Genomic DNA, 23,877 nt, shown 5'->3' on the forward strand with positions numbered 1-23,877 from the left:
TTATCAATTCAATTCTAGTTAGTAATTCTGTGCTGCACATCGATCGGTCACTTTTCATCTTGAATTTTCTTAGCCGTTGCCTTTCTGTGGATGTTTACTAATTATCTTAATTAATTTTTAAGGTTAAAATAGCACTGCATTCATCTTTTTGTACATGTAATTCCCCACAGAGTAATTTATGAATTTCCGGAAGTAAATTACCTACATGAGATCTAAAAATATATCTAGGTTGAACTATTTTTGGATAATGTAAAGTCTAGAAACTCGAAGAGGCTTCCTGCTTTTACAGTATCAAAATATTCTGTTTAATTTAATTTAAAAATATTTCTTGAGAGGACCAGCTTAATGCATCTTTTCAGCCAATAAAGCATTCTTTAATTTTAGTGAATTTACCGCTTAATTTCAAGAACGATATAGGAAGAATCACAACTCGAGACAACTTGGTAACTACAACAGGAAAGCCCAATGCCTCCCCAGAAAGCCATATGCATTTCTTTAGGTTTTTGTTGTATATTGCAATAAGTAAATTGCTAATACCAAGTCGTCGCGACTAAAAGAATGCCTCGTAGGTCACGTGGCATCGTCTAACCTTTTACTTTAACCCAAAATACTCAATTCTGATCGAATTCCTACAAATGATAGCCGCTATCCTCGAGGTTCAACTCTATTTAGTAAGTTACTTTCTTCGCTAGATCATGCTAGTGTCCCTGAACCTGTAAAATACGTGTAACGTTGTTATGGTAACATATCAGCCAATAAAACTGTCTCAAGTCGTGAATGAATTCGATGGGTTGTTGGTTGCATGCTCCCTATATGACTTGTAACATGTATGAACTAAACCGAATTAATTACAAGGCTGGCACTTCGGCAAAAGATTTGTACGCGCTTGCCTATATTTTAACCTGAGCAAAGCTGGTCTTCTTCGGGGCCAGAGTTTAGTGCTGTCATGTACGCTTTTAAAAATTTTTCTTAGATTAAAAGTTCAAATTAAATTTATTTCAATTGATTTCTCTTAAATTACACAGAACCTGTTCTGCGTACTTACCCGATGTAGCAATATTGAGAGCCCATATGGTTCAAAAGAAAAATAACAAGAAAAAAGTTGAAGAATGTTGCTAGCTTAATTGTAAGAAATCAAGAAAAAAAGGATTTTGTTTTCGTCTCGATACGAAATGCTTTAGAGCACGAAATGTACTCCAATTTGTTCGAAGAAAGGTTTCTGAAATTTCTCATAAAATTATATGAATTGACGTTCACAAAGAAAGACGTGTTTACCAGCACGAACTAAACTAATGAAGTTTCTGAAACTTTAACGGATGACGACTTTTTCTTTTCAAAATTCTTTTGCCGATGGTGGGCGAGAAATCAATATAATTTTCAAACGAAGTCCGGAAAGTGGATTTTCCCTGACGTTAGCAAATAACTTACAAAGTATTTTATCATCGTCATCTAGCAAAAACTGTAACACGTTTCTCTTCGCCATTCGAACAGAACAATCTAAAATTCAATGTGTTCACTGTTGACAAAGAAACAACTTTTTTTACTGTTCCGACTGGTTATGTAATCTGAATCAACTTATTTTGCAATAAATTTAACGATATTTTTAACCCTTCTCGTCCCTTCTACGATAAAACTGTAATTTGGATAAAGTGTTTCTCTTCGGCTTTGTCAAACAACATACAATGTATTTCCTCGACAGTGTCTAGCAATTTTTTCGTAATCTTTAAACAAATTTGGTTATTTATAATGTTTTCGGGGTAATTAAGCCGTGCCTTACAGATATTTGTTATATCGAGTCCTCTAAAAGGACCGTCATTTTAGAGTATTTTAATAAAATCATTACTTTCATTTTTTTACCAGAAGTGCAACGTGCCTCAAAGTTTGAGCAAGAAAAAACCTTCATTCAATTTATTTTTGAAACCTTTCACCTTTTATATAAAATGTTCTATGTAATTTTTTTTGTATCCATTTTTCGGCAGGAAATGTCGGGGAAAATATCTGAAAAAATTCATTTCTGAGATAGAAAAAAAAACAATCAAATTGCTTCCCATGAAAATGAAAATTATTTATTAACCTCCCACTAGCGTAAAAATCTTAATAAACCAAATGACAGTACAATAAAACGCGCCCTTTAGTAAAAGTGTTGCAAATATTGATTCAGTTTTTACTTGACATTTTAATGTCCATATTTGTTGGATTCATAATATTGTGCTAAATGGTTTAAGTGTTTGTATCTTCCCAGCTGTTTCAGATGTATAAATATTATTAAATAATACCGACCATAACTGCGTCAGAAAAACACCCCAGGGAAAGTTTTTAATACGTAATTGAAAAAGTTTTGTTCATTCGTGCGCTCGTTGCTATCTTTTGTTCTACGCTTTATTTGCGTAATTGAAAAACAGTTTATGTTTTTTTTATATATATCAGGAGCGTTTCCGCTTGTCGTGGCAAGCGGGATATTAAATAAGAATGCGCTGCTCTTTTTTGCCAAACTTTTTTACAACCCTAACGCAAAAGAACCCACAGTGAACAGGAACATTCCTTTATGCTTTCTTGAAAAAGAAACATCTTCACAGGGTGAGTACACCATTCTAAGGGAAGTCGAATGTTTCAAGCCAGTTAATATCTTCATTTGTATATTGAATTTTTAACTGAAGTCGTTTTAGAAGAATCTGTAGATGAGCCTCTAAAGTTACAGAGTAATGAGTAATACTCCTCTCCCATTCTAATATTTTTCCCCTTTTCGTATAGGAACATGTTAGATTTTACATGACTAAAATTTGTCCCTGCTAGAGAACATAAACGAATGATAACTGCTTTTTCACTTTTTCACAAGGCAAATATGTGATTAAATCAAAAATATCTTATGAAGTTTTTGTTTTTTGATATATCGTGATTGTCATGTATTTCTATCAAATTTGTAAAATTTAATTATTGGATTTTAAGTAATACCGCCGTCTGTGAAAAATTTTATCGAACGAAGAAACTTCAGCAGCTATAAAACTATATGCTAGTACAGAAGTAAATTCACACCACGCGATAGTTTTTTTTTTCGCTCAAAAATACGAGGGTTATTTATTTATTTTAAACACAAGTCGTCACAACCCCTGCTGGGCAAGTTAATTTTCTTTAATTTTGATCATGTTTATTTATAAAACAATTTCATAAAATGTTAATGAACCAATGGCATAATTGGGTTAATATTTTCATCAATCTAAGTAAAATAAAAGTAAATGACAAATTTAGATGGCAAGTCGTCTTCGAGTTCATTCTACTTAAGCAACTGAAGAACAAAAAATTTGTCTTGTCATCAAAAACCCAATCAGCGAGCCAAAATGCAATTTTGTAATTTAGCCACCATTTGGTAAAGGAAGTCAGTCACGACAAATAAAATAGGAAATGTAAGAAACAAGGATATTTAAGTTCTTTAATGGCTTGCTTAACAGGAAAATATTTTTCGGATATCCTTTTTACGCGGCGCCGTTTTCTTCTCAAGGTTAAAAAAAAGAAGAAGAAAATGTTTCGCAATTTAAAAATGTGATCTCTTATTAAATAACAAAATTTGTATTTGTCATTTTGCGTTATTCAACAGGAATATTACAAAAAATTTAAAAGAATTAAAACAGTCGCCTCGCGTTATATTTTCTTTTCAAATGGGTCCTATCGATTTTTGAGTGCTGTTTTATAAAATTAATAAAATTTTCCGTTTTCCATCACTCACTTTCTTTCGTTAAAGTGGGTCGGTCCGCGAGATAAAAATAAAAAAAGATAATCGATCTTCCATCATCGTCAGTTTTTTGAGCGGAATTTCTCTTTGTCTGGTTTTATCCTGACCATTTAAAGACACACTGTCACGGGGATTTTAATGCTTTTCGGTAAAAAGGAACAAAAATTGGGGAACATGTATTCTCGCACATGAAATGCACCTAGTATATCAAGATGGAGATATAAAGTAAATTGTCGTTGAAGGGAGAAGGGAGCCACTGACGATAATTTTTAGGTGTTTTTTCAGTTGACAAGGACAAAACTTGAAAAACTCAGCCTAATTAACTTTTTCAAGTTTAGATCTAAAGTTCCTGATGGCATGCATCACAATAATATCACTTGTTTATCGCTTCAAGGGTCTTGAGTTTTTGAAGTAAAACTGGTGACAGTGTCCCTTTAAAACAAAAGTAATAAAATGATTCATGGAAGTGCAGTAGCTTAAATCAGCTTGCCTACCACTGAAATCTAATAACGAGACTTCGTGACTCCCAAAGATGCTTGAAGACTTACAATGGCGAAATGGATGTCAGAGTAACCTTAGGGTGCTTAAACGATCCACTCCAACTTGCGCGTCTTGACAAAATTGGCCAGTTTTTCAACGGTTGGCGTTCGCAATCCATCGTGATCTTCTTCAGTCTAAACCATCTTTGATTATTTTTGTTTTAGTATTACTTCTTTGATATTTATCTGCCTTAGAAAACTATTATTTTGAGGTTTCTTTTAATCTGCAAGTTTCTACATTAGAAATATGACCAATTATATCGTAACATAACTTCTTTAAAGAATGAAAAAAAAAACAAATGAAAAATGAGGGTGGGCAGTTGATCGCAAAATTCTTTTTCAAAAAACTAGTCCGTCGGGTGGTGGGAAACGAAGCATTTTAATGAAATGGCCCAAACCATCAAATAATTTGGTTAACTTGGTATGTAGGTCGATAGGTAGGTTAACGTTGCTTGGGTTGATAAAACTGTGCAATGGCAACTCGGAGGATAACCATTTACAAGTTTAGGACAGGGCAAACGATAATCACAGAGGGAACAAGACTTCTCTGACTGTCAAGACATTCATTGTACAAATTTCGCACGTGTTTTGTATCTATCACAATCTCAGTGATATTTTATCAGTTATAATCTTCTTGTGTAGAATTTTTTGAACCATCTCTACGTTTCCTTTACATACTGAATGGCAAGAATGCAATATATAATGGTGTGAAACTTACAAGTTCAACAATATTTAAGCCAAAAGAGATTAAGATACATTTATTGTGGTGCCAAAGTTTAGTCTTAAGTTACCAAACGCCACGCCATTTTCCCCGTTTTTTAAATTGCATTCACCTACGTTTCAAATTATGTAACTAACACCCTTTGTACTTTATGTATTTGTCACAGAATGTCTGCTCTTAAAGCCACGCTCCTTTTGCTGTTGGTTCTCTTGTCGTCGTGTAACGCTCGACACTTTGAAAACACTGATGAAGACGGCGCTACTGGCCATTTCCTCAAAACGCAAGACAAACGAGAAGTCGAGACAACAACTGAAAGCTTGGAAAATGCCGACGAAGACGCAGAAAGTGCAGAAGACGACCTCGTACGTCGCATTCTAGTATCAAACGGCAATAAAAGACAGGACGACATGCCAGGGATCTGGGGACGATCCATCGAATCTGAAGATCTGGCACAAACAAACGACGACAAGTTACATTCTCGTCAAGTGAACATCGAAGAATCGGAGGATGAAGAACAAGATGTGGACGCTAGAGCACCAGGGCTCTGGGAAAGAGAGATCGATAAACGCCCCCCTAGAGCGCCCGGACTTTGGGGACGAGGAATTGAAAACAGACCCCCTAGAGCGCCCGGACTTTGGGGACGAGGAATTGAAAACACACCCCCTAGAGCGCCCGGACTTTGGGGACGAGGAATTGAAAACACACCCCCTAGAGCGCCTGGACTTTGGGGAAGAGGAATTGAAAACGGACCCCCTAGAGCGCCCGGACTTTGGGGACGAGGAATTGAAAACACACCCCCTAGAGCGCCCGGACTTTGGGGACGAGGAATTGAAAACGCACCCCCTAGAGCTCCTGGACTTTGGGGACGAGGAATTGAAAACGTATCCCCGAGAGCGCCCGGACTTTGGGGAAGAGAAATTGAAAACGGACTCCCTAAAGCGCCCGGGCTTTGGGGACGGGAAATTGAAAACGGACTCCCTAAAGCGCCCGGGCTTTGGGGACGGGAAATTGAAAACAGGCCCCCTAGAGCGCCCGGGCTTTGGGGACGGGAAATCGAAAACGGGCCTCCTAGAGCGCCCGGACTTTGGGGACGAGAAATTGAAAACGGACCCCCTAGAGCGCCCGGGCTTTGGGGACGGGAAATGCCCAGAGTGGAGAGTTCAGACGAAAATGAAGACCAACATGAAATTATTCTCGACAAAAAATGATAACTCATGCAAAAGGAAAAAAATAAAAAAGGATCACGGATAACAATTAATATAAAACGAACTTTAGGATTTTGTTTCCTTCAGAGAAGAATGATGTAGTTAAGATATTAATCAAATCAAGGTTGTGTTAAAAATTAAATCAAGATCAAGAGCTATTGTAATTGCCAGCAGTCATGACTGGAACACGGCTTTTGATTTACATAATTGTATTATCTCATTTTCAAGTAGCTCAAGTCTAGAAAGTAGTCATGCTCTATGTTCTAGGAAAGGCCAGAGGTCTGCCTAAATTGTACAGATTTCAATAAAGAGCAAATAAACGACGACTTGTAAAGTGCTCTTGTATCCTCTGGTGTTTTAGACTGATATTTTGTGGTTCAGTATGGGAGGCGTCGTGGCCTAATGGTTAGTGCGCCGGACTCCGGATCGAGAAGTCCGAGTTCGAGCCCCGGCCGGGGTCACTTGTGTTGTGTTCTTGGGCAAGACACTTAACTCTCATAGTGCCTCTCTCCACCCAGGTGTATAAATGGGTACCGGCGACATAATGCTGGGGGGGGGGGGGGGGGGGGAACCCTGCAATGGACTAGCATCCCATTCAGGGAGGAGTAGTAATATTCCTAGCCGCTTAATGCTACGGAAACCGGGATAAACTCCGGCAGTATGGGCCGCTTGGCTCGTGGCTTCTCCTTTTTGAGGTTCAGTGGGACTGCCCCACCCCCACCCATCTAATGGGATGGGAATTCTCGGAGGAATCTTCCACTAAGTGGTCCTTCTTGATCCCACTGATTCCAGATCGAATTGGAATTTGAAAGTGTTGGTTTTTGTTGAGAGAGGGTGAAAACCGGAGAACCCGGAGAAAAACCCTCGGAGCAAGGACGAGAACCAACAACAAACTCAACCCACATATGGTACCGGGCCGGAATCGAATCCGGGCCACATTGGAGGGAGGCGAGCGCTCTCACCACTGCGTCACCCTTGCTCCCCAATCTTAGATCCTGAACATTCTTAGCTCTTAAACAAGAAATCATGTAAACGATTGATAAACAGCTGACAAACAACCTGTGCATTCTCTACGACTGTGACGGATAAAATGTGTTACAATTGTTGCTAAGAATGTTCTGTTAAAACTTAAGCAAGTTACCTCCACACTTTGCCATGACTGCAAACGGACAGATTTTCGTTTCGCGTCCGAAAGGTGTGCAATGTGGGTGGTTCTATTCTTTTCACGATGGCACAACCACTTGTTTAATTTTGAAAAAGGAACAGTGAATGATGTTGTGTATGCAATGCAACAATGTTGCAAGGCGAGTAAAAAGAAAATATTGCCCGTATTACTGGACCTAAATACATTTCAAAATCTTTATCGTTATGTCAGTGACGTGCAATTATGACATCAAACTTTGAAAAAATGACGCCATCAATTTCATCTCAATCCGTAAATATTATTAGGATGTCAAAACCGAGAGATTGGAACCGTGCCTTGCACCGGAACGAAGATTTGAAAAGATCCGTGTAGGTTTCAAATATAAGCGGCTGTCTATGGTCAAAGGAATTCCACCAAAGAACTCCACTTCGCAATGTCATTTCTTGTTCCTTAAACTCATATCAATAGACTGAAGCGGACCTCCGGCGCGCGAATCGGCGGCAGCGGAGCACCATGGGTAAGGAAATTTGGTAAGCCCATCAGGCCGAAAAGATCTGGTTGTCACGTGAGCGTACAACCGACCGAACGGACTGTAGGGGAGGGTAAGGGGAGTCATATGGCAACCCACATTGGGGAGGTAATTGATAGGTGTCAAAACAAGGTATCTTTGGACAAGTATCACATGACCATATCGCGAGCTCAGATTTAGGGCTCATTAGACCTCATGAGAGGTCACGTGTTCTTTGAGTTAACTGCTGACCATGTAATATTTTCCATTGGATTGCGGGCCCAAGGTCTATATCTTTTTCTATCTAGGGTAATGGCAGGAGTTTGGCAGCGGATTTCTGCGTTTGGAGTTAACGGTTTATTACAATGAGGGTATTTTCACAAACTATTAAGAACTAGCAAAAATGTAAATGTGGCGCTCCTCTTTTTAGGCTTGACTTAGGGACGGACCATTATTTTTTTGGAGGGGGGGGGGGATGAAAAATATTGAAAAAAATTGTTTGCAGGGCCTGGAAAGACAAAATAAATTGTTTGCAAACACGATATGTATAACAAAAAATAGTAAGAATTTCGAAAAAATTGTTTGCAGCGGTGCATAAACTAAAAAAAAAGTTTGCAGAGGAAAATTTTTCATCCCCCCCCCCCCTCCAAGAAAATAATGGTCCGTCCCTTAATCTATATATTAATTAGTTTTTTAAAAATTGGCAAACCGGTGAGAGCATTTTTAACACTTGGTGGCTTGGCAAGAGAGATCTGTGGAATATGCTCCCTTACAATGTCAAAAACTTAATTACGAATCGGGCTGACCAAACCCATGGCGGTTCACCCAATAAATAAATAAATCATGGTGGGTTGATCTATTTTAGTTGTGAAAGCCGGCAACTCGGCTCTCTATGCACAAACTGCTTTGATCGGCGACAAACCCATCACGTCTCGCGTCTCACTGACAAATATCTCTTCATGTTTATTCATTATTTTCTACAATATCTCCCCATGAATATTGACTGCAATGCGCAAATGAATTAAGACTTCGGTTAACACACGGAGGCTTCGAAGCTTTTGAATTTCTAGTCCAACTAAAGGTAGGAATACATGTTTTATTAAGCACGCATTGAAGTCTATATTCATGAACCCACTGACGCGAACTTCAGAAAACAAAATCTGAAATGCATTATTGGCAAAACATTATCCCGTCAAAATCGATTTATTTTTGCCAAGTTTTATCATGTAGGAAAAGGTGGTAAAAAAGTGAGTGAAGCAGTGAAAGTATAATTTTAATGCTTTTCTGCTTGGAATATGTTTATTTTTGAGTTTTCATTCATCTTTTTCTCATTTGTCGGAAATATATGTCATTCAAACCAAGTTTTCGAATCTGCGCCATACCTTTGTAAGAGGCAAACATCTGTTTATAATATTATTAACAAAAGAGACACATGTGGATTATTCGCCTTTCAAAAACAACTTTTAATCCTGCAAGCAATGCAATAAGAACTGAACAAGTTTTCGAATACCAATCTGATTAAATTTAGCGGCCATTAAGGCGCGAAGAACTTCAAAATACTCCACAGTTCTGCGAGTTTCGCCGTCAAATGCGTGTAATTTTGTAAGCAAAAATAATGAAAATGTGTCTTATTTCGCTGTGGTTAGATCTGTTACTGATTGTTGCGTACGGTATTCAACACTTGTGGGTTTTTCGCCTAATTATGCACAAATAAAATTTGACCAAGTAGAAACCCAGAGTGGCATGTATTTAATAACACATACTCGTCTTTTTTGAGTTTCTTCTTTTTTTAATGAACTCAAACTCATGCGTTGTACTGAATTGCAAATATATAAAACACAAGCATGCTTTTCATATGCCAAATAATACTTTTTTAAGCCTGGTTTTCACTAGCGACGCAAGCACAAGCGCAAGCATAACAGCTCTTATTTTACTGTGAGTACGGGTTCAATGCAAGCAAAAGCACAAACACACTGAATTTTGATGCTTATGCTTGAACATGTGCCAAGCACAAGCACATGGGTCTTTTTTTCCTGTTCGCGTGCTTGCGTTTGGGCTTGCGCTTGTGCTTGCGTCGCTAGTGAAAACCAGGCTTTATCGCGGAGTCGCGTAGCACTTTTATATCTGATAATAGCCGGCTGTGAAGAAGAGTATGAAATCTTCCGGCTCTTGCACGGAACAGTTACTTTATCTTGTAATGTCATTAACATAAATGAATCTGAAATAACAATTTGCTTTATTTGTTAGTTTCGTTGTCGAGAAAATAAATTCCTTCTTTAAACTACGAAATAAATTGTCTTGTACGGGCAAATGAAATAGATAAAGGTTTTAATAACAGCACAGTTTACCAAAGCACGCAGTTTTAAAGCTAAAAAAATGAAACTACGGCAAAAATCTTTCCAATGACAAAACCATTATATTATGTAAATGCGCCATTGTGCGATTTCGCTGTAATTACATGGCAAGCGCTGTCAGAGGCAGTATTCATATTGATGAAAAATAAATAAATTTGTTGATAGAAATCAAGCTACCGCTATAAATATCGATATTTCGAAGACGCACGGAAACAACCTGAAAATGTTTGCCTAACTTTTTTTAAATTGCAATCCGTTTCCATCCGACCAATGAGGTTAACAGTTATCAGTTTCAGTGCTCTAATATAGCAGTTTTTAATAAAAATGGACTATTATTTTTAGGTTCCCTGCGACACAAATATAAATTTGGCTGTTCAATAATCTGGTGAAATCCGTGACAGAGTCCCTTTAAGCATATATTATACTAAAAAGAACAAATTGTGTATCGCCATACAGCTACGATTTTAATAAACTACATAGGCCTTTCGACCGTAACGGTCCTCTTCAGTGTAGTAACATTTGAAATGGCAACGACCAGTAACATGATATTACAGTACAGATAGGGTGTGTCGAGATATTTGCCCCCGCAGGGTTTTGGCCCAGAGGCCAAAACCCGAGGAGGCACACTAGGAGTCCCCGGGTGTATACATACAAGGACAATGAATATTTGTTGAAAAAGTAAGAAATGTGTCTGTAGTGGGCGAAGCATTCTCGATTTGACGAAACTAGGCGCGCACGGTCGTGACGGGTAATATTTTTGCAAGCGCGCACGGTGGTGTCGGGTACTTTCAACCACGAGGTCGCGTTTGGTCACCTTCGCGTTTCGAGCTTCGCCATCTGCTAGCAGCGTTTTGTTTTCCGGTGTTGGCCTACGCGTGTTCACAGATTTGTTCGAGCGGTTTCTCTGCTTTGGTTGTGTTAAGTGATATTTGAAGCAAATGTTAGTAATACGTCGAAAGATTTCGAGCAATTGGTTTCGTGTTCTTGGCTACGTGCCGGCTACCTATGTTCCAAGCGTTACATTTGTAAGGTTTGCTTTCGGAGGTTTGTTGTATCGTATACATCTTACAAGTTACAACGAGTAATAAACAAACGCGTGAACTTTGTCATGTAGTACAAGGTACAACGTAATTCGTTTCGCTAACAAACTGTCAGATTATTTGATCCAAAGAGTGGGTTGTTTTCTCGAATCTTTGAATGTGCCATATTTTGTTACTCGTGGATTTTTTTAGGCTTTTTGGCCTGGAAGTTATTGTAAGTTTATTTTGAATGTTATAAGCCCGGAAATAAGCTTGTGTGTTGTCATCACGAATAATGTGTTATTTGTTATTTCCGCTAGGTGTTATTTCCGCGCGCTAGGTAATATAATTCGACTTGAACTTATGAATATTTTTAGGACGCAACAGTGTCACACAACAAGAAATTCCGCATGACACAGTAAAAAAGAAGCCTAATTGTGCAGTCCATCGGCATTAATAATTAAAGGCGACAAAAAACAAATTATAAAAAGGCGGGGGCAGCTTTATAGTGAGAACTATTACTAGTTATAAAATTAAGTAACGCCGGTGCGTAATGCACACGGATCAACCCTATTAAGGCCATCAGGTTCACTAGTGCGCAACTTACTTATCCAAATGGACTCTAAGCATATATTAGTGCGACATAATAAGATGGCGAGGGAAATTAGACACAATCTATCGGAAAAACATTTTTTTGGGTTGAACCAGTCACGAAAAGGTCTCGGAGAGACCGCGACCCACGAACATTTACTAAGGAAACTTACATACAGTATTGCTAACATCTGATTTGGATAAATGTAACGAAGTCAGTTCTTCCAGTTAAAACAAGCCAGCAAATTGGCATTAAAAAAAAAATCAAAAACAAGATTATTTTCATCATCCGACAACATTAACGAATCGACTTAATTTGGTAGTGATAAGTTGATCGAGTTTTGGGAGACCTGGAGGGCGTAATAACGTAAACCAAGAAGATATATATTCCAGTGATTTGTAATTTTTTTTGCGAAATCGCAAGGGTTTTAATTCCGTTATGGATTTTAAGCCTTGCCCGGATCAATTCCAGGAGAATAAAGTTTACGTATTTTCAAAAAGTTTTTACAGACTTTTTCTATTTTCTATATTGAATTGAGAGCACAATATAAATGTTAATTATTAAGGAGAGTCTTTTTTGCAAGTTTTATCTTTTGCCTTGTCTTCGATGTAATATTCCTAATCTAGTTTCCATCTAAGTGTTGGTTTAAAACGCCGCTTATTGGATTTCCCGACGACCTTCTTTTATCCCGCTTAATCAAATGAATGGAATTAAGTGGGCACTCGCATTTCAAAGAAAACTGATAAATATGTAGAAATGGATCTGAAATATATTTAAACGACGAGTTTTCTATTTTTCTTCTTTTTAAAGCCAAGGTACATAAACACATAATACTGTTTCAAATGTAATGTCAGCATTTCATACGGTCTTTATAATTATCTGTGTACATTGATCAAAATTTTCTTTCGAGTTGTTTGGCCATTAAAACGTCAGTGATACACTTGTAATTCACCGCAATGCAATAATATTAAATTTACATTGCAGAAGTACTTATTTACACTAAGCTTAGAAATATTCAGTGAAACATTTCAGTCTGTGTTGACATGGCAAGTTGACAGGCCAGGTAGGACATAATAACGTGAACTAACTTATCAAAAATCTGTGTCATTTTGAGAAATCTCTGGTACAAAGCTAAGTACACTTTTAAACAGTTTTACACAGAAGCATTACCGATATTAACAAAATAGACCGTAGTACGGAAATAAATCGTCTGTGAAATTAAATTTGCTCAGTGCATCAGCATTGCTCTATAATTTCCATTCTAGGCTGATGAAAATCGGTTTCTTTTTAATCCCATTCTACACAAAAAAGTATCCGTGATCGTTATTTACTCGTACATGTACAAAGTGATAAAAGTTTAATACGATGAGCTAATCTTTGAGAAGTTCGCTTTTATCTGTTCTGTGGTCAAACAAGCCGGCACGTCAACACACTGCATATCGTTCACTATGGAGCAAGCTCACGTCACTGAACTCAATTTTGTTGGACTCCAAGGTCTGTGTGAGCGAGGAAACATCTTTCCAGTATACTTGTAAGAGGTAGATACATCTTAATCTTTTCCTAAACCAAGATAGTGCTAGATAGAAGAGTATAAAATCAACCAGACCGCTTTTTCACTATTTTAAAATTGGTGCAACTCAAATCAGTCAAACATGATGCAGTATTTCGAGTGTATGAGAGTCCAATGACAAGCCTGACGAATGCCGCTCAGTATATTAACTTTTGAATTTTCTGTACAAACAATGTTTTTTTTCTAGGCTAACGAATCACGAACTGGGTGAAAGCAAATATGGAGTTTGCTATCTTGAACGAAGTCAACCTTGCCCTAATTATGAAACTGATTCTTGTGACCTTGAACCATCCAGTGTATTCGAATTCTCAAAGGTAAGTCTATGATTGCATTAGGCCTGGCACCGAGAGACTGTCGCCTGCTCAACGATCAAATTTTTAACTGACAGCTTTAAATAGCAGTCAATTTCTTTCGCGCACCGACCCCATTCAACTCTTCATTAAGAATTTTTCCTTTTTAATTAATTTCTACAATTTCTAGTTTAAAGTGCCGCATTCTTCCTGGAGTCTATCTTGTTTTCACTAATATTTCGGTTTGGAATGAAATGTTTCACCAGGCCTTAGCTTTCGTAAGATTCTTCGTTTCTAAGCTAGCAGACTTCACAGCCCTCTACTCTCCTCCCCCAGAAAAGATGATCCTAAATTTTAGGATGTCAATGCATGACTCAGATTTATTTTACATGACCAATACCTTAACTTTTAACTATTAATTCAATTTAATTCAGTTTTGTAATTCTCATCTTGTGTATTTTAAATTAATTCACAGGACTGAATCTTCTGCCAATGAGAGGTTAACTAAAGGACTACAACATCTTCTAAGTAATTACGATTCTCGGATTAGGCCTAACTACACAGGTACGGAATTCGTCATTTCGATTTCTTGAAAACGAAAACACCCTAATTACCGTGGTTATTTACACTAAACGTCTTCCTCAATTTAACGTGGAAGCCTATGTAAGCCTTTAGGCCGAATTTTTGAACAGAATGCAATGCTTTGATGTAGGATTTAATGAAGATTGAATAAATGATGTAATGTTTAATAAATGAGCAGCAGTGTTTTATCAAGTTTAAAACACGAGGCACAGCCGAGTGTTTTAGACTTGATAAAACACGAACTGCGAATTTATTGAACGGCTTAAAAATCTTCTGATGTAGAACAACTCATCCTTGCACTAATATTTAGATTTGGGTTTTTTTTGGCCTTGAAAATTGGACGTAAAGTTTAGCCGTGTCTTTATCAGATATAAAGACACCCATTAAACATTAATTTCTTTTGTATTTTCTTTATGAATTATTAATGAGTTTTTTTAATGTATTTTAACTGTAACTCTTTCTCAAGCCCTCCAGTATTTCTTTCGGTTTTATAAACTTAGTAGGCCAATAATAACTTTTTAGGCAAAAAAGAAACTACTTACTCAAAAAGAACTTCTAGGTGTATTCCCAGTTAAGACCCAACAACCAATCAGAGCCACTACACGGATCTCTGAAGAGCTACGTCATCGGTTTGGAATTTTTAGGATCGGAATCTTAAAGGTCTCGTGCCTAGTTTCTAGACCTCCAAAATTACGCCGCGCGGTCAATTCGTTTCGGCTCTGTCACGTGATGCGAATGACGTCGTTTCGTTTAAGTCACCGAAATAAATTGACCGTGGCCTTTCAGAAAGCCGTACAGAAACTAGGCAAAGATGTCTCTTGAGCAAAGGAAAAATTGAACGTCCAGAGAGGGTCGTGTGTTTAATCGCACTGAATAAAAATAAAACGAGTTTCAAAAGCACAGTATTGTAATAAAATTTGTACATAAAAACTGAGCCAATTACAATATGCGTCGAAACAGGGGGTCGAGTAACGAAAATAAACATACATTTAAAGCTAAGAGCGTTCATCTTTCTGTTTTATCCAAGGTAGTCCAGTTGAAGTCCAAGTTGACCTCTCGGTGGCATCTTTTAGAAGTATCAAGGAGGTAGATATGGTGAGTCATTCACCTCTGTGACGTCTAAGAGGTAGATATTGTGAGTTAACCATCTGACGCCTAATTTTGTTGAGCGTGCGTCGAATTTGATACAGATATGAGGTAGTAAAAATCTATTTTTTAAAGCTGTTTTAAAGTTCCTTTCCAGTTTACAATTTTTAAGACTAAATAATTAAACACTGTTGGTCATTGTCATTATTTATATCAAGTGAAAATTTATTTTTATCGAAAAGTTTTCTGCTTACATATCTGCCGTATTTGTAGATGAGAAATCGCAAAGTTTAATATGCACTGCCACTTTCCCGGTAGATGGAATGCAACTAACCGATAACTGAAGATTTGCCTAGTGTAGCAATTTTGTCACGTTGCCTTGACAGCGTCACCTTGCACCACAACGACTCCATTCCGGCAAGGCACGATTTATTAGGGCATTGCGCCTCCCAGATATCAATCGCTCGCGTAAAATGACAAAAATCTGAAAATACTCGAGATAAATCCGAGCTAATAATATTAATAGGCTAACCGAACGCTATTAAGGCTAACCAGATCCTGGCTAGAATCCTGGCTCGGATCCTGGCTCAGAACCTGGCTCGAACACTGGCTCGAATGCTGGCTCAGATCCTGGCTCGAATCCTGGCTCGAATCCTAGCACGAAGTTTAGGTACCCTCAAAATAGATACTCTTGTAATCAGTTATGTCTTGTTATTTCGTTAGGAATATGGATTGGACATGTTCTTTCGCCAGCACTGGCGAGACACAAGGCTCTCTCATAACATGACAGAGAAGATTACTCTTACAATGGGAACTAAACATCCAGCGGACTACATCTGGGTTCCAGACACAATCTTTGTAGACGCGATCAAATCCAACATGCACAGCGTGCTCACAACCAACCACAAGCTTGATATCTCTGCAAACGGAGAAGTGGACTGGGGAACGAGGTTAGCTTAGGACAGTCTGTGTGGTTTTAAGTGACGAAGTTTCATTTGACGGTATCCTAAATAAAGCTCGCTGAAACAGTACACGTTTCGCTTTTATAACAAATAAAATAACATTCGAGTGACCATAAATTATTAGCACGTGACATAACGAAAATCTAGTTTATTTATGAGCCCTTTTTTTAACAATGACAGAAGAAACCAAAGGGAAACAGAACGATAATGAATGATAGCTTTACACTGACTGACTTAAAAGTTAAAATTCGTTTTCGCGAACATTTTTATTAAAATTACGATTATCTCATAATTTCTTGACAGAGCAACTCTTGAAGCAAGGTGCCACATGGATTTCCGAACATTTCCCATGGATGAGCAAACTTGCTCCTTAAACATTTTGAGCTGTGAGTGGCAGTTGATTACACAGTCCTGTATGCTCGATTTTTGCAAGAGGGAGGGGTGGGGGAGGACAGAATCAGATAGAAATATGCGTGAAATATTTGCGATGCAAATGAAAAGGCGAAGAAAATTGGGGACTGAACACGAGAGAAGTTATCCCTTTCCACATTTCGCAAGTGTCTCAAACGATATCCGGAGTGTTTTATGTCAGTTTATTTTAATTTAACATTCTGCACGCGTTCTCGATTCTTGCAAAGAGCTGTTTTATTTTTACACTAGCGAAGATTAAGGGACTTTCTTCCTGAGCGGGAGAAATGGCTGCGCAAATAAATGAGAACGAGATGCAGGTACTGCGTTGAGTAAAATTGCGCAGCGTAAAAATTATACAACATTGTATGAAATATTCTTACTTTTAATTTTACGAATTAGACGCATACCCAACCCAACATCTTCTTTACGCCTGGAAGTCAATGCCTGGTGTTGTGGTATTGGACAAAGAAATGGCGCAGTTTTACATGAAGGATATGACAACTGCTGTAAAACGAGTCGAGTTTGTTGCTGGTAAGTTTGAGCTGATCGTGAGTCTCACAGGGTAAACACTGGTTCTCATGGTCACAAATATGTTCCTATCCAACCGTTTATATTCAGGTTATTTAAAAAAGCTTACTTTTATTTTAAATGACAGAAAATAAAGAAAATATTAGAATGGTGGATACCTTAATCCCGATGGAACCTGATTTTTCAGGCATCCCCGATTGCCTAAATTGGTTGGTTCGTGTCAGGATCGTGCTATTGCTTGTTTCTCTTCGCCGTGCAAATAATTTCATTTATTTTGTCATCTATTTCTCCATGGGAAAGACGGAACCCACAAGAATGACCTAGCTCCCAATGTGTGGCTTCATAGCTCGAGTTGATAGAGCCGCCCACATCGGTATCGCGGAGGTCACAGGTTCGAGTCCCATTGTAGCCCTTAATTTTTTCTGCTGGCTTCTTTTCCCCAATTGCTTAAATTGGTATGGTAGGCAAATTAACAGTGAGGATCGTGTCATTGTTTAAATTTTTATGTTATCACTTGTCCACGGGATCGCAATTTATCCGGTGGATAGGGTTATCCACCCTTTGAACAATCGCGCTCGGGGCACAACAACGCGGAACTACCTAAATCCTCCCTTTTTTTCTTCATTTAGTGTCAGTTAACTATCATTAATGCCTAGCAAAAGCGATTGATTAGAGGAGTAGGTAATTAAGCGAAAGCTGCTGAAATTTCAGGCAGGGATAGGCATAACTGGTCTGACACTGACTGAAACGTTAACGTTCACCATTTCAGTCAGTGTCAGACCAGTTAAAATCTTTCTTAAGTAGATAACTTTACTGTTTCTTTTGATCTCCTGCAGGCGAGTATTCGGTTCTTCAAGCCACGTTCACGTTCAAACGAAGGATGGGTTTCTATTTAATACAAATCTACATCCCTTGTATAGCGGTGGTGTTTGTAGCTTGGATGTCGCTGTTTGTAGATAGCAAAGCCACCCCCGCACGGGTGGGCCTGTGTGTCACAACACTACTGACAATCGCTACCATCTGGGGTGCGGTGAATTCCAGCATGCCAAGAGTTTCGTATGTGAAAGCCATCGACATTTATCTAATGACATCTTTCTTCTTTGTTCTGTGTACAATGTTGGAGTATATTGGTCTGATACACAAAGGAAGGGCAAAGGTACTTCAAATAGCGCTTTTATCACTAATTAGCTTTAGATTTTTATTATTCTTGGTGTGTAGCAGTTTATTTTATTTTAACAGTCCAGGACACTAACTGGAAAACCGCAAGACGAGGCACTTGCCTCGTTTAGAATTTTACCCAAACTTAAAAACAAAGTACGTTTAAAAGGGAAAATAATCCCCAGTTAAACAAGATTGATTTTTCTCAAAAAAATGGCATCATAACAAATCTCCCAAACAAATGTTTCATAGCTTCTCGATTTCAAGCATTTTTGGAGGGCATGCCCCCATGCAAAACCCTCTAGCAAGATCTTGCCTCGACTATGGCAAAGGTCTGGTTACGGCTGTGCAGTCAGAAGGTGACGTGGTCTACGCACTGAGTACTTTCATTGGTTTTTTTGCGACTTTAAACTATGATCAGTAGGAATGGTGGGTAGGGAGGGTGGGTACCGATGATGGACAAAATGCTCTTCTAGATCTTATGACGTTTGCTAATCGTTGACTGAGCACAGGAGAGGAGTAGTATGTACTGTTGGGGCCGCATTGTTCACATAACCTGCGTAGTTGACAGGTTTCTCTCACAATAAATGCCTATGCAGGCTTAGTGGGGTATGCTGTGAGAAATGAAAAACGGCGAGTGGAACACCGAGCCAAGTGCCCTATACCCCACAGTTGAAGAACTGAATACTTGCTAGAACAAACAAGAAATTTCGAGAAGAGTCTCGCGAAAAAACCGCAGCTACGCAGGCTGGTTGGCGCAGTAAGATGGTAAAAAATATTCTTTGCTCCACCTATCATTAATCTGGAGAGAAGATTGCCTAGTTGGTTTTGACTGATTTTACTCAGTGTATCGATCCTTACAAGGAACAAAATGACGTGAGGATGTTAGGTGTTTTAGAATGGCTAGTACAGTTCAATTGACTGGCGAGTGCGACGGAATCAAAATCTCTAAAGAGTAAATTTAAGTCCTTTGTTATATCACGACGGATCAGAAATCCCCGGTTCTTGCTTGCTATGTCAATTGAACACTTTGTTGTTGTAATTCCTAATTTAGCTACAACTTTGTTTTTATTTCATCTGAAGAGAAGCATTTCTCGGCTCAAGGCACCGTTCCTTCCAAAAGAACTACGAGGCTCGACCTACACTGATTTAACAAGTGAATACTCGACCTACAGAGGCGATTTGTACTCGTTAGAGGAAGCACAGATGCAATTTCCATGCCAAGAAGTAAACCAAGAAAAATCACCACCTCAAGACAAGGAAATCGACTCGCACGACGTTGAAGTCGTAGCAAGGATAGCTTTTGTTGTTGCATTTGTGGTTTTCAATTTCTTTTATTGGATAGTTTTAGTTTATTTTGTATGAGGGTAGTATAAATGGCACAGTTTCATCAGGGGTTTATCAGTACGTAAAACAGTTACAATCAGTCAGGTACACTGATTGATGTGGATAGATAATCAGGCAAAGAATTAAACTTGAGAGCCAGTCTGACAAACAAACTTATTTCGTGAACAATTCAGTGGTTTGTTTATCCGCCAAAGAACTCGCAAGTGCACATAAACAATTACAAATACTGTTACCGTCATCATCATTATCATTTTCAACAACAACAACATCACCGTCATTACCATCATCATCATCATCATCATCATTATCATCATCATCATCATTGCTGACTGGCAGACTGAAAAACAATGACTTTATTAGCGTGTAACAAACAGTACATTTGCGCTAAGTGGATTACAAAGTATCTGCTATAATAGTCAATACATTTAAATTGGAGTAAATAAGATAAACTAGATTTAAATTCAAACTGAACTCAGGAGATACCAGGTATCACAAGATCTTGGACAAGAAATAGATAGTGTGTCATAACGAGTTTACGTACAGTTTGATTAAGGCTGACTTTCACCAGCCTTGAAAGCAAAAATAAAAACGCAAGCATAACTAGAACGTAACCAAATGCCAGATCGATAGTAAAGCCTACTTCAGGCGTTCGGCTGGTTTGGAAGCAGCGCAAAAAACGAGTCGGAGAGACTCTCCAAACCCCTTGCATATTTTTTTCCACTGGCCGTTATTCACGCTTATGCTCAATTTCGTTTTCGCGCTGCTCGATGCAACCAACCAAACACGTAGAACAACTTCATCCGAAGTCCAGCGTGTCTATCATTACGCCATGCATGTACCGCGCGCGCACCTTTTTAGAAGCTTGTACGCTAGTTAAAATACGTACATACGTAAGTTAAACTAGTAAAATACTCTCACTACCTACAATACACATAAATATACAATGAGATATGGAAGGGTGAAAATGGCCCCTGTCCACAGGAGTGGACAGCGGTATACTCACATGCATTGAAGGTAAAAGAAAAGAAAATGATTTCAAGAGAATTCTTCAGCCAGACCTTTTGAAATCAAGAAAGCGCAAATCAAATCGAAGTCTTCCTTGAAATCTATCAATTTGCTGACATTTCCTCGTTGGTAGAACTTGAAGTCTAAAATTTTGTTCACTGGATAGAAAAACTTATGCCGTAAACCCGCAAATGGTCAGACACAAATCACAGCAGACTGAAAGACTCAGTCACAATTAAAACAGACTGAAAGAATCAGACACAAACGAGACGTGCCAGTTCTTGACGAGACACACTCCAGAGATAAAGTAAAATAATATAGACGGATCATGAGATCAATTGTAAAGGAGTTGAAAATGTAAAAAGAAAAAATAAGATTTCATTTTACAAGAGTTGTTGAGTACAGTATGGGGCCCAGTTCTCGGCCGGGTCCTATACTTGGCCACTTTGTGTTCAACGCGTTTTTTCACGCCCCAAATGAATTAAAAGAAAAAGTTATTTCGTTCAAACGATGGACTGATTCTTGTGCTCTAAGTATCTTGAGTTTGAACCCTCGACTCACCACAGAACGCTCACACGTCGAGTTTACACGAAGGTAGGTGAATTTGTTTTTCAGAAAACGTGTTTGTTTAAGGTTCCTTAAAATTCATGGGATGTAGTTAAATCCGTATCTTATGCAAAAGCCCCTACCAATCGAGGCAATTTTTTTCATGTGAAACCTAGAATAATACAGCTTTTTTCTTAAGTTAACGTTTCGTTGAACCGTTGTTTTTTTGGTCTTAATGGTATTTTGGTATTTGCCTATTCTCGGCAACCGCACCCTGCTCGCAATCACAGCTAAGACCTTTGGTTTAAAATATAATTCCATCTGAATACCCTTAAGGTGGCTTCATAGGGTTTTGAGATATTACGGCGCGCGCACAAGTGATACTCATCAAGAGATCATTTTCGCGTTATTTTTTAAACTAGTTAAATAAAAGCCGCCGAAATGTTAAAAACAAGGACTAAAATATGTTGTGCATTAATCATTTTTTTCAAATAACGGCCTTTGCTTTTTAGCTGCATCTACCCAAAAAGCCCTATTTTTGGTGTTTTCGTAGCTTTGATCTTAATTTTCTTTAATTTTCTTCGGTGAAAAGTTTTAAAAATCTCCCAACGGATTGAATCTGATGAGAAGTAACTTTTAAAAACAAAAAAAAGGAGGGGTTGTCAAGGTCGTTTTTTCGTTTTTGGTTATTTTCTGTTTTTTTTTTTTATTTGCAAATACTTACAACATTAAACATACAACCTTACGATGAGTACAAAATATAGATCACTAACTTTACAAAAGGAGCTACTTTACAGTACAGCTTAGACAGTGTAAAAAGATAGTAACAAAAATTACTCTTCTTTATGAAGTCAATACTATTAACATTACAGGGTTTAACTAAAAGCAGGCCCGCGGCCCGGCGGCCCACGGCCCACGGCCCACGGCCCGCGGCCCGCGGCCCACTTCACGGCCCGCGGCCCGGCGGCCCACCTATAAACTAAAATCAAAGAAAATCCAAAGTCGAATCTTCAGGAGTCTTCTTCATCGAAAATCGAACGTGAACTCACTTAAAATTGAAAAGGAAAATACTTCAGTCTTACCCACAATTTCAGCTCTTTATATAATGAACACCAACTTTGACATATGGCTGGTCTTTTTCTGGTATTTGTTGACAGATATTTCTTCATTAATCACGGCTTTTACCATGGATTTTTGTCTGGATTTTTGTGTTACAATACAAGAACGTGCGTTTGCAGAACGTTCGTAGCTTAGTAGCCAGGCATTCGATCGGACGTCAATATGAGACTGGGGCGAGAACGAACAAGCAAAACAAGATGGAGGCGTTCGGGTGTCGTTGCTATCCTTTCGATAAAAAAAGATTGGGGAGCCATCCGTTGGAGATAAACTTGTTGCATCAAGAGTTTCATAATCAGTTTGGCGAATTTTTCATCAAAGTGCAAAACGGGGAAGAAACATCCAGCCTCCACCACGCGAATACTTGTGGTATTCTCCCTCTCGTGTTGAATATGGGCCATTGTCGGCACTTCAAACAGATTTTAGCAGTATTTGAGGGGTCTATGTACAAAAATAGGTGGGCCGCGGGCCGCGGGCCGAGAAGTGGGCCGCGGGCCGTGAAGTGGACCGCGGGCCGCCGGGCCGCGGGCCTGCTTTTAGTAAAACCCATGCTTTTAGTAAAACCCATGTTGTCTGTCAATCGCAGACAAACGTTGTCTATAAAATTCCTTGTTCTGAGTGTTCATGGTGTTACATTGGTGAGACGGGCAGAGCCTTCAACACCAGGAAAAAAGAACACCTGAGAAATGTAAAAACCGCGGCAAAAGGTTCAAGAATTGCCAATCACGTCTGGTCCAACAATCACGCGAATGACTTTGATAATGCATCTGTCATTGACAAAGGCGGCTTTAGAACAAGAAAAACGTTGGAAGCGTGGCATTCGAAGCTAACTCCCAATGCGGATAACAATATTCCTGTCCTCTACCTGGACAGTACAACATTCTTTTTAACAAATATTCTTAGTTATTAGCATTTTTATTTCGCATTCCTTTTAACAAATATTCTTAGTTATTAGCATTTTTATTTCGCAACTTCACACACTGCATATTTTACCTTTGTACATTTTACCCGTCGAAGGCTGTAGTTCAAACAGCCGAAAGCTTGTATTTTTAAAGTTTTTAAGTCAGAGATCGTTTTTAAATTTTATAATATTCATATAGTGTTGGTGACCCTTGCTTTCGATCGTACGAACTTTACAAAAGCGGCCAGAAGCATCGCAGACGTTGTAAACACCTCTTTGGGGTGTTGTAGACTCTTTTATATGTTCGACACAGGAAGACACGGGCGTCATTTCATTGGCAGAAAGCAAGTCTCGCGTTTTGTCGCCAAAAATTTCACGCTCGCATGAAGCCGCCATGTTTGATTTGATTTGCCAGCATTTAAAGCTCGCGCCATTTTCGTACCCATTCTTCGCGCGGTCAAGAAACCCTATGGAGATGTTAATTGTCTGAAGATCAAAAGCCCTTTACAGGAACATTCAAGATAATTTTCCGGATAATTTTTAAAAAATATAAGCCAAAAGACAGA

General features: G+C 38.5%; 2 protein-coding genes across 4 annotated transcripts in view; both read left to right on the top strand.

Annotated features, from left to right (window-relative positions):
* The window catches only part of LOC144659638 (uncharacterized), a 37,486-nt gene extending 30,957 nt beyond the window's left edge, over positions 1-6,529 (top strand). The window contains exons 1-2 of one of the 2 annotated variants that reach the window (XM_078520121.1): positions 2,438-2,577; positions 5,154-6,529. In XM_078520121.1, the coding sequence (XP_078376247.1) occupies positions 5,155-6,195 (1,041 nt within the window). In that variant the 5' untranslated portion in view covers positions 2,438-2,577; position 5,154 and the 3' untranslated portion in view covers positions 6,196-6,529. Of the gene's footprint in view, positions 1-2,437; positions 2,578-5,153 lie in introns of those variants that run through there. The other variant, XM_078520122.1, reaches the window with a different exon arrangement.
* Positions 6,530-8,713: 2,184 nt separating this feature from the next.
* LOC144659635 (gamma-aminobutyric acid receptor subunit rho-1-like) lies at positions 8,714-19,929 on the top strand. Of its 2 annotated transcripts, none has more exons than XM_078520112.1 (9): positions 8,714-8,925; positions 13,567-13,693; positions 14,145-14,233; positions 15,279-15,346; positions 16,061-16,287; positions 16,603-16,685; positions 17,110-17,241; positions 18,075-18,394; positions 19,480-19,929. In XM_078520112.1, the coding sequence occupies exons 2-9, from the start codon at positions 13,599-13,601 to the stop codon at positions 19,759-19,761; spliced, it is 1,296 nt and encodes a 431-aa protein (XP_078376238.1). In that variant the 5' UTR covers positions 8,714-8,925; positions 13,567-13,598; the 3' UTR covers positions 19,762-19,929. The 2 variants fall into 2 exon arrangements, with proteins under 2 accessions (XP_078376238.1, XP_078376239.1); XM_078520113.1 differs by lacking the exon at positions 8,714-8,925 and adding an exon at positions 13,140-13,347.
* The last annotated feature ends 3,948 nt before the right edge of the window (positions 19,930-23,877 follow it).

Source organism: Oculina patagonica, chromosome 7, assembly GCF_052425735.1.
Source record: "Oculina patagonica isolate OP01 chromosome 7, crgOcupat, whole genome shotgun sequence".
NCBI lineage: Eukaryota > Metazoa > Cnidaria > Anthozoa > Scleractinia > Oculinidae > Oculina > Oculina patagonica.